At 42.3% G+C, this 13,076-nt stretch overlaps 1 protein-coding gene across 1 annotated transcript; it reads right to left on the reverse strand.

Annotated features, from left to right (window-relative positions):
• Positions 1 to 1,753: 1,753 nt before the first annotated feature.
• LOC126933071 (uncharacterized) lies at positions 1,754 to 3,219 on the reverse strand. Its single transcript, XM_050752577.1, has one exon. The coding sequence runs from the start codon at positions 3,050 to 3,052 to the stop codon at positions 2,582 to 2,584; it is 471 nt and encodes a 156-aa protein (XP_050608534.1). The 5' UTR covers positions 3,053 to 3,219; the 3' UTR covers positions 1,754 to 2,581.
• Between the last annotated feature and the right edge of the window lie 9,857 nt (positions 3,220 to 13,076).

Consider the following 13,076-nt stretch of genomic DNA (forward strand, 5'->3'; position numbering starts at 1 on the left):
ACTCCTGACCTCAAGTGATCCTCCCATCCCGGCCTCCCAAAGTGCTGGGATTACAGGCATAAGCCACAGTACCTGGCCCAAATTGTTCCGTTCTGATGTGCCTATTGCACAGAGAATTTCACCAAAGTCACATCTAACTGCTTCAGAAAACTGCGCCTTCTACAAAACCCTAATTTGGGCCGGGCGCAGTGGCTCACACCTGTAATCCCAGCACTTTGGGAGGCTGAGGCAGGTGGATCACTAGGTCGGGAGATCGAGACCATCCTGGCTAACATGGTAAAACTCCGTCTCTACTAAAAATAATTGTGGGAGAATGGCATGAATCCGGGAGGCAGAGCTGGCAGTGAGCCAAGATGGCGCCACTGCACTCCAGCTGGGGAGACAGAGTGAGACTCAAAAAAAAAAAAAAAAAAAGACCCTAATTTGGCTCGGCAGTATATTTGCACCATGTGAGATTATCAGCGCACTGCGGGGCATGTAACTGGTGGCCAGGGAACACTCCACACAGCAGGGAGGGGCTTGAGAGGGCCTGGGGTCATACATGAAGAGCCCGCAGGGGGCATTCTCATCTGATGGCAACTGCAGTTGCCTCCTGCACGCTCGTAACTGTGGGCTCTCAGAATTTTTTAAAATGCCTCATTTAAGGACTTCTGATAAAAAAAAAAAAAAGTTAAATTAAAAAAATAAACTGTGGGAGGAATTTTTATTATTTACTTGAGTTCTTCATTTTAAAAATTATTTAAATGACTCAAATGGTAAGAAAAATAGTCTCGATAAAGGTTTAAAACAGTACACAGGACTGACTGATGAAATAAACTATCCTTCAGCCACACAATGGAATATGGAGCAGCTGTAATTAGGAATGAGAAGTGTCTCTGTATACTGATACGGGGAAAAATAAATAAAGGAAAGAAGCAAACAGAGTAATATAATATGGTAATTTTTAGGCAAGTGATGGGGAAGTAGATGACAGAGAGGTAGCTAGATGGTAGAGCATTAGTCAGCTGGGACTACCACAACAAAACACCATACACTGGGTGACTTAAACAATAGGAATTTATTTCTCACAGTCCAGGAAGCTGAAAGTCCAAGATCAAGCTGCCGGTGGATTCTCTCCCTGGCTTGCAGACAGCTGCCTTCTCACTGTGCTGTGGCAGGTGAAGAGAGAGAGTAAGCAGGCTCTCTGGTTTCTCTTCTTATAAGGACACTAATCCCAACATGAGGGGCCCACCCTCATGACCTCATCTAACCCCAATTACCTCCTGAAGGCCCCACCTCCTAATACCATCACACTGGGGCTTAGCACTCCAACATATGAATTTTGGGGAAATACAGTTTTTGGGGAAATTCAGTTCACAGTGGATAGATAGATACTAATTGATATTATCAAAAGGAACCATGGGCAGATAAACCCCAAACCAAAATGTTTTAATGGTTATCTATTGGGAGGAAAAAGAAACAGGGTGAACGGGAAGTTATAGAAGCAAGATTTCTGTGACTGTAACTGGATAAATAGAGAGTTTGGGAGGACTATAAATGTTTTATGTGATTTTTAAAAATTAAAGTAAACAAATGAATGAGCCTTCCTGCATATAAAGTGACTGGCGTAACCACATAAAGGAAACAATTACTTAAAGTGGCTTTAAAACACAGCGTTTTGACTATACATTCCAAGTGAGAGATATGCTACGGACAATAAAAAAAAGAAAAGAAAAGAGGAAAGAAATCATAAACAGCATTCAGTAGCCATATATTAGTATTGACATTTTTATTAAATTACTATGTTTCCATCATTAGGAACCATAATTTTCAGCATAAAAATGACATAGTATAAAATCGAGGAAGTTTAAGTAAAAATCTTGTAATCTTAAAAGTGAATTGGAAATTGCAGTGTGAACTCACATTGTGTTTTACTCTTTAAAAAATACGTGTTTTCTAGTTCCGTCCACTGAAAAGACCCAGAAGCAATGAAAACCCGTAACAACGAGCGCACTTACACGGCTGAACTCTCTAGATAACACTTAACAATGAAATTGGCTGATTCTAAATCTAGGGCCAAAAATGTACAAAATGAGACTGGATACAAGTCTCTTATTGTACCAGAAAGTGACAGAGAAATCAAAGACTAATGAGGTCACGTTAAAGTGATACAGGACGGCACGGGGCCCGCCTGCAGCAGCTGGTCAGTAATGAAGGGATTAATCGATGACGGCAAGACTCGTGGGGAGGAGGGAGTGGGGACTGCAGGGAGAGTCCCAATAAAAGCAGGGTGGGCCTCAATAAGCACAACATGGAGGGTGCGATTTAAATCCCAGAGCTTGTGGGCAGAGCCCTGTGTGCAGAGACAGGAGTGAGGATGCCAGTACCTAGTTATCCCCCAACGTCCCACGCTCTCCCAGGAGGCGGCGGCAGGAAGCGCAGTCTACAGCAAGGGACAGCAGCCGGAGCTGGAGACAGGCTCTGAGAAGAGCAGGTAAAAGCCCACGAGGAGCGGGGACCCTGACTAGCAGACTCAACTTGCAGGAGCATCAAGTGTAGGTGTGGTTCAAGAACCGGGGCCTCTTGCTCTGCGGTAGCAACGTCAAATAACCGCAGCGACGACCAGGGCAGCCAAGCCAGCAGCCGGGACCCCGGGATGCTCGTGGCCCATGAGCCGACGCCCTGCCTTTGCGGGTCCTGTACTTCCGCGGGGTCCGGGGTTGTGCAGCCCCTCCCCAACCAGCCCTTGGGAATCTTCGCAGCAGCAGAACCCGCTGCTTCCAGCTCCGACCAGACCTGCAGAGGGAGAGAGTCCCTGCACACGGCGGCCAGCAGGGCTACCCAGCTGCCCCAGGGCCTCGGGACCCCTGGGCCTGGGACCCACGCCAGACCCTGCCTTATTCGGTGACCTCCCACCCCAAGACCCTTTCAGGGACCCTTTCTCTAATCCACGACACGGGAGACAGGGGCGGGCCTTTTGCATAGGAAGAGCTCCCCCAGCAGGACGTTTGTTGAATCTGGAGGGAGTCGCCCTGCAGATACCCTGCGGAAGCCGGAGGGGACCCAGGTGCATCCCACTGGCGAGCTGCGCCCGCGGGTGCCGGAAGCGGTGTCCGGGCCATCCTCACGGCAGTGACTCCTCCGCAGCGCCAACGCACCCCATTTTTCGGCCACCCTGCCGGTGGCGGGCGTTTGCATGTTCTCACTGTGCAGCCACTGCCAGTGGCGCCGCTGCGAAGGTCCCCGCCTCGCCATCCGGGTCCTGCGTGAGCATCCTTATTGGTGCTCAGGACTGGGCGTGCATTGCTGCTAGAGGCGCGCGAAGGTTTAGCGTGGGTGGACGCTGCCCGGGGCTTGAGTGGATTTTAGAGGTCTTGAGTGGCTCACTCTCCAATCCGCGCGTTCTTGAGAGAGCGTGGTCAGCGTACTCGCTTACTTTCAGGATTGCGAGATGTCTTTAACCCTTGCTGATCGGCTAACGCTGCAGCTTCCTGTGGCTTCATGCTCATTTCCCGGAAGATAGCACTGATAGGGTATTGGAAATCCTTATGTAAAGTATCTGTGCACTGTTTTTGCCCCTTTTCTTGATTTGTTTGAACTGATTCTTCTATTCTCTTGACAATCTGTTGCAATTTTCACATCTATGTTGCTTTTTCATTAGTAGCGTTTCTCAGTTCTTTGATTTCTTGAACTTCATGTTGTCCATTTCAGTGTGTCTTAAATTATCTGTGACGGTGGACCAGTTTTGGTTTGTCTGTTTGTTTTATTTCGATCAATGGCACACTGAAATGCTCAAACATTAAATTGTTGAAAAAAATTAATGGCATTCGCAATCTAAGCCCACCCTCTCCCGCTTTTTTTTTTTTTTTTTTTAACGGAGTCACTCTGTCGTCCAGACTGGAGAGCAGTGGCACAATCTCAGCTCACTGCAACCTCTGCCTCCCGGGTTCAAGTGATTCACCTGCCTCGGCCTCCCGAGTAGCTGGGACTACAGGCGCGGCACCCCATGCCCAGTTAACTTTTGTATTTTTAGTAGAGACGGGGTTTCACCATGTTGGCCAGGTTGGTCTCGAACTCCTGGCCTCAAGTGATCTGCCTGCCTCAGTCTCCCAAAGTGCTGGGATTACAGCCATGAGCCACTGCCCCCAGGCTAAGCCTCATTTTTTTAATCAGTAGATTAAGCAGACATAAAATATATTGAGGCAGGCAGGCAGGCAAGTAGGAAGGGAAGGAAAATACACTGTCAAATTGACATAAAAGTTTCTAAAAGTTGAGTTTTCGATGCATTTACTTGCCCAGTCATGAACTGAAAACAGAGTGTGCAGATGGCACTGGTCTCAGGTCTCTCAATACTACTTTTAAAATACCTCAATTTATCTTATTTTCCCCCTCTAGAGTTAATGCTAGTTTTTATCTTTCTTGTTTAAGAAATATTTCACTATTAAAAGATAGCAAAAACACAGAATATCAAAGATATTAAAAGATACCAAAGCTATTCTGCTTTTTCTCTAAAATCTTTAGCTTTACCTTCCATATTAAAGCCTTTAATACATCTAGAAGAGATTATGACATGAGTTGGGATTCCAGTTTTTTCCCATGGGTTTCTAATTGTCAATTTATTGAGAAGCTTCTAATTTACAAGATCATAAACCAGAGGTCTCTTAATGTGCGGGTCTGTATCAAAAGCCCATATTTTGAGTCAATCATCTATATTTCTATGCTCAAAAACATGCTGCTTAATTACTATAGCTTTAAAATAGATCTTGATGTGTCGTGATTCAATTCTCCCACCTTATTCTTTTAAAATGTGGCTCAGCTTGGCCCTTTGCATTTCCATATACATTTTTGAATGCATATATGTAAACACACACACAGACATACACATACTACACACAGACACACACACACACAAGTCAATGTGAAAGGGCTCCCACTGCCCTAAGATGGGATCATTTGAGCACCAAAAAGTCAAGTGATTGAAATGGAATGAAGCATAACAAATATATAAAACTCCCTGAGTTATAATAGCATTTCTAAAACTCTTTGGTCATCCCTGGAATTTGTTAGGACATTAACACATTATTCTGAAAATTGGTGAAGTGACAAAAATCAAGCATTCATTCTGTCCTCCTCTTCAAAATTATATTTTAGAGAGGCCAGAGTTGATAAGGTAAAACTTTTTTTAAGAGACAGAGTCCCACTATGTTGCCCAGGCTGCCCCAGGACTCCTGGGCTCAAGGGATCCTCCCATCTCAACCTCCCAAGTAGCTGGGACTACAGGCACACACCACCACACACAATCAATTAGGTAAATTTGATGAAGAAGTTTGCAATGGGGGGACAGGTGGACCCACACTTGAACCTACTGATCAATCTTATCATCACTAAAAGTAGAACAAATATGATGAGTCTCACTGATGGGACCCACCAGAAAGTGGCAGCGCCACCTATGAAGGGTTCTTGCCTTAAAAAGTGAACCTAAATCTAATCAAGTCTCTGGATCTAATCACCAATTTATAGGAAATATGAGGGACAGCAGAATAAGTATTAAAGGCCCTCTAGGCTGCAATCAGCAAAATCCAGGATAAGGGCCATTCTACAGATCCAGTGAACCAGTTTCTCCAGTGAACCAGTGGCATCTGCAAATAATAAACAATAAAGCAAAAAGAACAAAGGATATTTAAGATATACCAAACAATGTATGGGTCTTGTTTGTATCTTGATTGAGACAAAATAACTCTGAAAGATCTTTTTGAGAATTTGAACATTAATTGTGTTCTAGATGATATTAAGAAACTAATTTAATGTTGATAGCTGTGATAACGTGTGGTGGTCTTGTTTTTAAAATGCTCTAGTTAATTAAAGATACATACTGTGGTATTTACAAGCAAAATGGCATACTGTCTGGGATTTACTTGAAAAGATTCCAGTTTAAAAAAAAAATAATGTGAGCGAAGAGGTAGCTCAAGTAAAGATGACAGAATGTTTATAATTATTGAAATTGGGAAATATGTACATGAGGTTCTTCATTACATTATCCTCTTTTGTGCATGTTTTAAATGTCCCATATTAAAAGTCTTTTTTTTTTTAATTTTAAAAATCTGTAATTTCTTTTTTTTTTTATTTTACTTTAAGTTCTGGGAAACATGTGCAGAACATGCAGGTTTGTTACATAGGTATACGTGTGCCATAGTGGTTTGCTGCACCCATCAACCCGTCATCTAGGTTTTAAGTCCCACATGCATTAGGTATTTGTCCAAATGCTATCCCTCCCCTTGCCTCCCACCCCCTGACAGGCCCCAGTGTGTGATGTTCCTCTCCCTGTGTCCGTGTGTTCTCATTGTTCAAATCCCATTTATGAGTGAGAACATGCAGTGTTTGGTTTTCTGCTCCTGTGTTAGTTTCCTGAGAATGATGTCTTCCAGCTTCATCCATGTCCCGGCAAAGGACATGAACTCATCCTTTTTTATGGCTGCATAGTATTTCATGGTATATATATGCCATATTTTCTTCCTCTAGTCTATCATTGATGGGCATTCGGGTTGGTTCCAAGGCTTTGCTATTGTGAATAGTTGTGCAATAAACATACGTGTGCATGTGTCTTTATAGTAGAATGAAAATCTATCATTTCAAAAGGCAAATAAGATACTAGGACAAATATTTGTATTTTATGTGATAATCACAGGTTAATATACATTCTAGATATGGAGTTCTTATGAAAATATTAAGATACAAGTGAACACTGTAAGAGAAAGATGGGTTAAGAACCTGAAAAAACAATTTATCAAATTACAAATCAGTAATAAACTTAAAAAAATTAAAGAGAGTCACTAATTGTTAAAGGAATCAAATTAAAGAAGTGACAAAATACTATTTTTAGATCATTGCAGTGTAATGAGAAATAAGCACTCACACATTGCTGGCTGGCTTCTTCACTTTCTGTAAGCTTTTTGATGGATAATTTGGCAGCGTGTATCAAAAACCTTTAAAAAGATGTACTCTGGGCTCCTTGGAGAGATGGCTAGATCTAGAACTGAGGCAAGAAATATGTTTCCTGGAGCATCTTCTAGTGCCAGAAAGTAAAAAAGTACAAATATGATATATATATGATATTGATATATAATATGTGTGTATATGTGTATATACCTCCCACAATATCCCACAATGATGGGGCCCTGGCACAGGACAAAAGAGCCAATTGAAAGAGTTCATTGTGAAAACTGGAACAATTTAAGCAACAAAATAGCACAGATTTATAACTAAGAGTATAAGATCAATAACCCTGGGTCCATTCTGATATAAATGAACAATTGAATACATAAATAAATGAGAGATAACAGAGAAACATCACACAGACACATTCCAAAACATTTGCGTGATACCTCTCCCTCAAGAAGACAGGACGTAAGTTCCCACCCCATAAGCGTGGGTGTGCGTAGTGACTTCCTTCCAGAGAGCACAGGGTGGAAAGGGCTAGAGAGGGAAAAACTGAACACTATCTCAACCAGGTGACCAAGGTCAACACCAACAGTAAAAAGCCATGTTGACACTATGCACCCTTGATAGGAGGGAAGAAGATGTCACTTTGCCTCAGTGGTCTTCAATCCCAGAACATAAAACCCCAATCTAACCGTGAGAAAAAACACCAAACAAATCCCACTTGAGGAACATTCTATAAAATGACCTGACCCTTCAACACTGTCAAGGTCATGAAAAGCAAGGACTGTCTGAGAATCTGTCACGGCCCAGAGAAGCTAAGGAAAAGTGATGACTAAGCGTAGTGTGGGATCCTGGATGGGGTCCTGGGACAGAAAAAGGGCATTAGGGAAAAACTAAGGAAATCTGAATAAAGTATGGATTTCAGTTAATGATAATGTATCAAAGCCCAGCGCAGTGGCTCACGCCTGTAATTCCAGCACTTTGGGAGGCCAAGGCGGGCGAATTGCTTGGGCCCAGGAGTTCAAGACTGGCTTGGACAATATGGTGAAACCCCATGTCTATAAAAAATATAAAAATTAGCCAGACATGGTGACACAGGCCTGTAGTCCCAGCTACTCAGGAGGCTGAGGTGGGAGAACCACTTGAGCCAAGGAGGCAGAGATTGCAGTGAACCAAGATCACACCACTGCCTTCCAGCCTGGGCAACAGAGCGAGACCTGGTGTCAAATAAATAAACAAATAACATATCCATACAGGCTCATTAATTGTAACAAATGAATCCTACTAATATAAGATGTAAATAAGAAAGAAACTGGATGCAGGTTATATGGGACTGCTCCCATACCATCTTCATAATTTTCCTACAGATCTAAAAGTGTTCTAAAATAAAATGGTTACATTTTTTAAATGCATGCCCTTTGTTCCAGCAATTCCATTTTGGAAAATTTGTCCTGAGGAAATAAGTAAAGACGTAAACAGAGAATAAGTTACAGATGTGACGTTTGTAATAGTTAAAACTGGAAACAGCACAAGAGTGGACAACAGGAGAGGTGAGATCCACACAGCGCATAGGAGATGATCAGTCTGAAGAGAAGGGTTTCAGACGTGCAATTAAATGATATTCACCACGCTTAATTTTAACTGCAAACTAGCAGGTAAGTATTAATCCATATTTTAAAATATATAGTAAAATATAGATAAATAGACCACAAAGAACGCAGAGGACGTATTAACCAAGGCTGTCTTCACTTGGGGCATTTTCTGGTTTTCCTGGAAGAAGCAAGCTGAAATTTACAGGAAGGAAATAGACGAGCCGACTTGAGTGAGTGGGGTCACAGCTCACATTGCTTCTCACTGGTCAGCGGTGGAGCTTGATGGTCACTGCCTGTGCTGTTTTGGTTGTTGAGAACTTTTTAAATCACTTCTACAGGAAGAAAAAAAGCATATTCATTTTTAAAAAATCATTATAGTATTTAATTCTGTGCCAACTCCCCCGACACGTTCAAGATTACATTTTATTTGTGAACATTCCAGGCAACCTCACAGAAAAACTGGGGAAATAGAAAAACCAAGTGTACATTCCCACAGGAAGCCGCAAGCCTGCGTCCTCAGGCGATGTCCCCCTCCACTATCACCCCTCTCTGCCGCCACTCTCACCAACACTTTTAGTCTCTTTCTCCAGGAAGAAAGAGGTCAACTCAGAGGAGCCAGGGATTCGGGCCACTCTGGACAACACACCAGAGCCATGGCACCTGCCTGTCTGAAAAAACTTGTTAAGCAGCTTCCACTGCTTCCTAGTTACTGGCCTCTGCTCGGTGACCAATGCACTTCTAACATCCTTGTCCCAGGAAAAAGACTTTGTAATGGAGAAGAAAGATGGCAGGGATCCTTTCCACGGAATTTCGGCTGTTGTCTAGTGGACCTTCCAGGAATTGTCTGATTCTATGTGGCTGCACAACTGTGACTGTTTAGTTGGGCCAATTGGCGACACTGTAGGGACAGAAACTAACTTGTGGAGGGCTGAGGGTGGCAACAGATGTTTTCTGTCTATGGTAACGCAAAAGGTGTTCACAGCAATGCAAATGGGTTGTATCCAATGGAGAAGATAAATATTTGAACGGGCTCTCTTGTTAATTACTAGTTAAACAAAATATTTGACATGTATTCATTCTGTATTTATAGCGGAGTCATGATTCTACCTTTTCGGAAATGACCCTCTAGCAGTTTTACTGGTCCTGTGAGAAACACAGTGGATTCACCAGCCAGAGCCGGATGAGCTGCACAGCTGCCAAAGGGCACTTCCGATGCCACCAGAGCCTCAGCTTTGTCCTCCCTCACTTCCCAGGGTGACTTCCAAGCAGCCACAGAACTTCTATTTTACTCACTCTCTGTTTCTTTAGTTTTATTTTTCTAATCTTTACTGAATGTGTGTTTGTGGTTTTATTTCTGGTTTATTCCTGACTGTAAGTTATCCCCTATTCCTGACAACAGTGATTGAGAATTTGGTTTTGGGTCTGACCCTTTAGTCATCTCTGTAGATGGATGACATAGATCTAGTTCCTTTCTAGTGAGAGACAACAGGAAATCCAGTTTGTTGGTCCTTTCTTGTTTGTTTGTTTTGAGCTCCAGTCAATTAGAAATTTAGTGCCCGCTGCAAAGCGCAGCTCTTTGAGAATTGGGATTGGTAAGAAGGTGTGTTGCTTACTTCTGGCCTTTGGCTGAAGTTGCAGGGCCAAAGCCAAAATCTCTCCGTGTGCCTGTGATCTGGGATCTATGTGTCTGCAAGTCTGCAACTGAGAAAAGCCTTGATCCCTCGATATGTGAGTGTGAAATAAATTAATGAATTCATTATGTCTCTTAAATCAGAGGAGCTCTGTTCTTATTAGTTTATAGGAAAAGAGGTATTTATATATCATATACATCTCATATTTCTAGCTTCTAGTGCTTTCAACATGTTAGGCTTTTTAAAATATCCTTCATACAGAAACTGCTACCTTATATACATTTTATAAATCCACGTTCCTGTAACTAAGGTAAATCTGTGGCAAGTCAAACTAGCTTAATAATTTTGGTTTTTAAAATACAGATAGGTCTTGTCTTTGATTTACGTGTTAAGTGTAATTCAATTGTGTATTTGGTCAAATCTCTCATGAAGAGAATAATCTGGTCTTCTTAAATAGTTTATCAAAAAGATAACATTAGTCTAATACAATGTCACTATTATGAAAACTGAATATTGGTATTACTCTAAATTGAATCACTATTTAGACACACCTGTTACCTCAACCTATGTTTTGTAGTATAATTTCTCCAATTAAATAAATTTCCAAGATCTTCAGATAACTTAGAACCTGGAATCTTTAGATAACTCAAAACCTGACACTGAATAGAGTTAATAGATAATCATCAGATACCTAGGTAAACTAAGTAAGATGTAACACTAAAGCATGGATTGCTAAGCATAGTTTTAGGCTTATCCACTTTGGCTTCTTATTTGTATATTCTACAGAAAGGCTGGATCTTTTGAGTTGTGTTGACAGACGTATTCATGTTTGCCACTTGAAGGAGTAACCGTGTGGATGTGGAAGCACGTGGCTGTGTGCTCCTGCGCTCTGCTCACCTGCAGAAATGCTCGCGTAGGGCAGCTCTCAATTTTCTGCCACCTCCTCAGCTTTTCCTGTGAAATACAAGTTGGTTACTTTGGATGAAAATTATCTTTCATGTAGGTGGTTGATACACGAAGCAATAGTGACAAAGAAATAAAGCTCTCTGTGTGTGCTTTTGTTTTGTCATGCAGTAAAATGTAGTTTTGTTCCGGAATATGAATGAACACAGTGAATGAAGGTCTAAAGAAGTGAATTTTATTTGCCTTGGTTTCTCATACCTGAGTCTGAAAAGAGACATGAAGTATCTTAGATCTTAGCAAAGGTTCCTCACTTTTGATGGGCTTGCCGCCTTAGCTTACTGGTCACTGCTTTCATCTACAGCAAGGGTCCCCGATCCCCAGGCTATGGTCCGGCAACAGTCCATGGTCTGTTAGGAACCGGGCCACATAGCAGGAGGTAAGCGGTGGTTACAGCCCTTCCCTGTCACTCACAGTACTGCCTGAGCTCTGCCTTCTGTCACGGTGGCATTAAATTCTCTTAGGAGCATGAACTTTATTGTGAACTCACAAGCGAGGGATCTAGGTCACATGCTCCTTATGAGCATCTAATGCCTGATGACCTGTCACTGTCTCCCGTCACCCCTAGATGGGACCATCTAGTGGCAGGAAAACAAGCTCAGGCCTCCACTGATTCTATATTACGGTGAGTTGTATAATTATTTCATTATATGTTACAATGTAATAATAATAGAAATAAAGTGTACAATAAATGTAATGTGCCTGAATCATCCAGTAACCATCCCCCCACACTGGTCCGTGGAAAAATTGTCTTCCATGAAACCAGTTCCTGGTGCCAAAAAGGCTGGGGACCGCTGACCTGCAGCACGAAGGCTATTCTTCACCTTCCTTGTGGTCTGCCTGACAGCAATAGTGTGTGTCTTGCCAGAAAAATTTATGTGCTTTACGCTGATTTTATTCAGTCCTTGAGTATTTAAAAACAAAACAAATACAAAAACTCACTTGTGAAAGAGATGATTCTTTAAACCCATGTCACCTTCTGTTTACTTTTACATTTGTTTGCATTACTAAAAGAGTAAGCAAGAATTAATTCTTGAGCACCCGTGATACGCTCTGAGTCAAGTGCCTACATCTTCTCTGACAACTCTTTTGATTTTTCCTCCCAGAGATCAGATCCTAAAGATAGAAAGAGTAAAAGAAAACTTTTTATCTTGAACTAAAATATTCTTCAAAACTTCTCAGAGGGCCCCTGGAAATTCACAGAGGTTTGTACTTTCACCTTATGAAGCAAGAGCCAGAGAAGCCAGAAGTAATTATCTTCGTTATTCTTTCATCAGCATCCGAAGAGATGCTCAGCCTCCCTAGGTTAAGTTTGTATCAGTAAACTGTCATTAGTATAAATATTTCAGACACTGCACACTTTGTAGGAAGGCCCGGAAGGTGTGCCAGTGCCCTCGTCACCATCCATTGTATGCTTTACCTTTAGTGAGACACTGATCAAAACGCTCATGAAATACTTATTTCCCAATAGAGAATCTTACTTTCCTGCGGTTTTGTTGTATTGGTTGCTGTGATAAATTAACCAACAGTCGACTACCAGTAGTTTTGTATTTACTCTGATGTGCACCTGGGACTCTGCTGTAAGCCACTGGCAAGTGGCTGCATCTTCCACGAGGGGCAGCCTTGGAGGCTCAAAAGGACAGGTGGGGGCTCTGAGTTGAGAACGCTACAGTGAATCGCCTCGCGGGGACAGGCTCCCGAGTGCACCTCACTTACGCCACCTTCAGATCATCCATCAGATGGAGTCATGACTTCTAGGCCTCTAGGCTCAGAGGAGGGGCTCCCTAAAAGTTCTCTCTTGACTGGGATCCAGAGAACAGGAATTATTACTTAGGATTGAATGAGGCAATTTTGTTGTGGTTATTTTTTGGAATATTGCTGATGTTGCTTTGGTGTTCTTTCATTTCTAGATCTGTGAGGAAGCTCCTTCTCTTCCTTCTTAACCTACAATTTAATAGACTTTGCTTTTGTCAAT

The sequence above is a fragment of the Macaca thibetana genome, chromosome 12 (assembly GCF_024542745.1).
Source record: "Macaca thibetana thibetana isolate TM-01 chromosome 12, ASM2454274v1, whole genome shotgun sequence".
In the NCBI taxonomy this organism is placed as follows: domain Eukaryota; kingdom Metazoa; phylum Chordata; class Mammalia; order Primates; family Cercopithecidae; genus Macaca; species Macaca thibetana.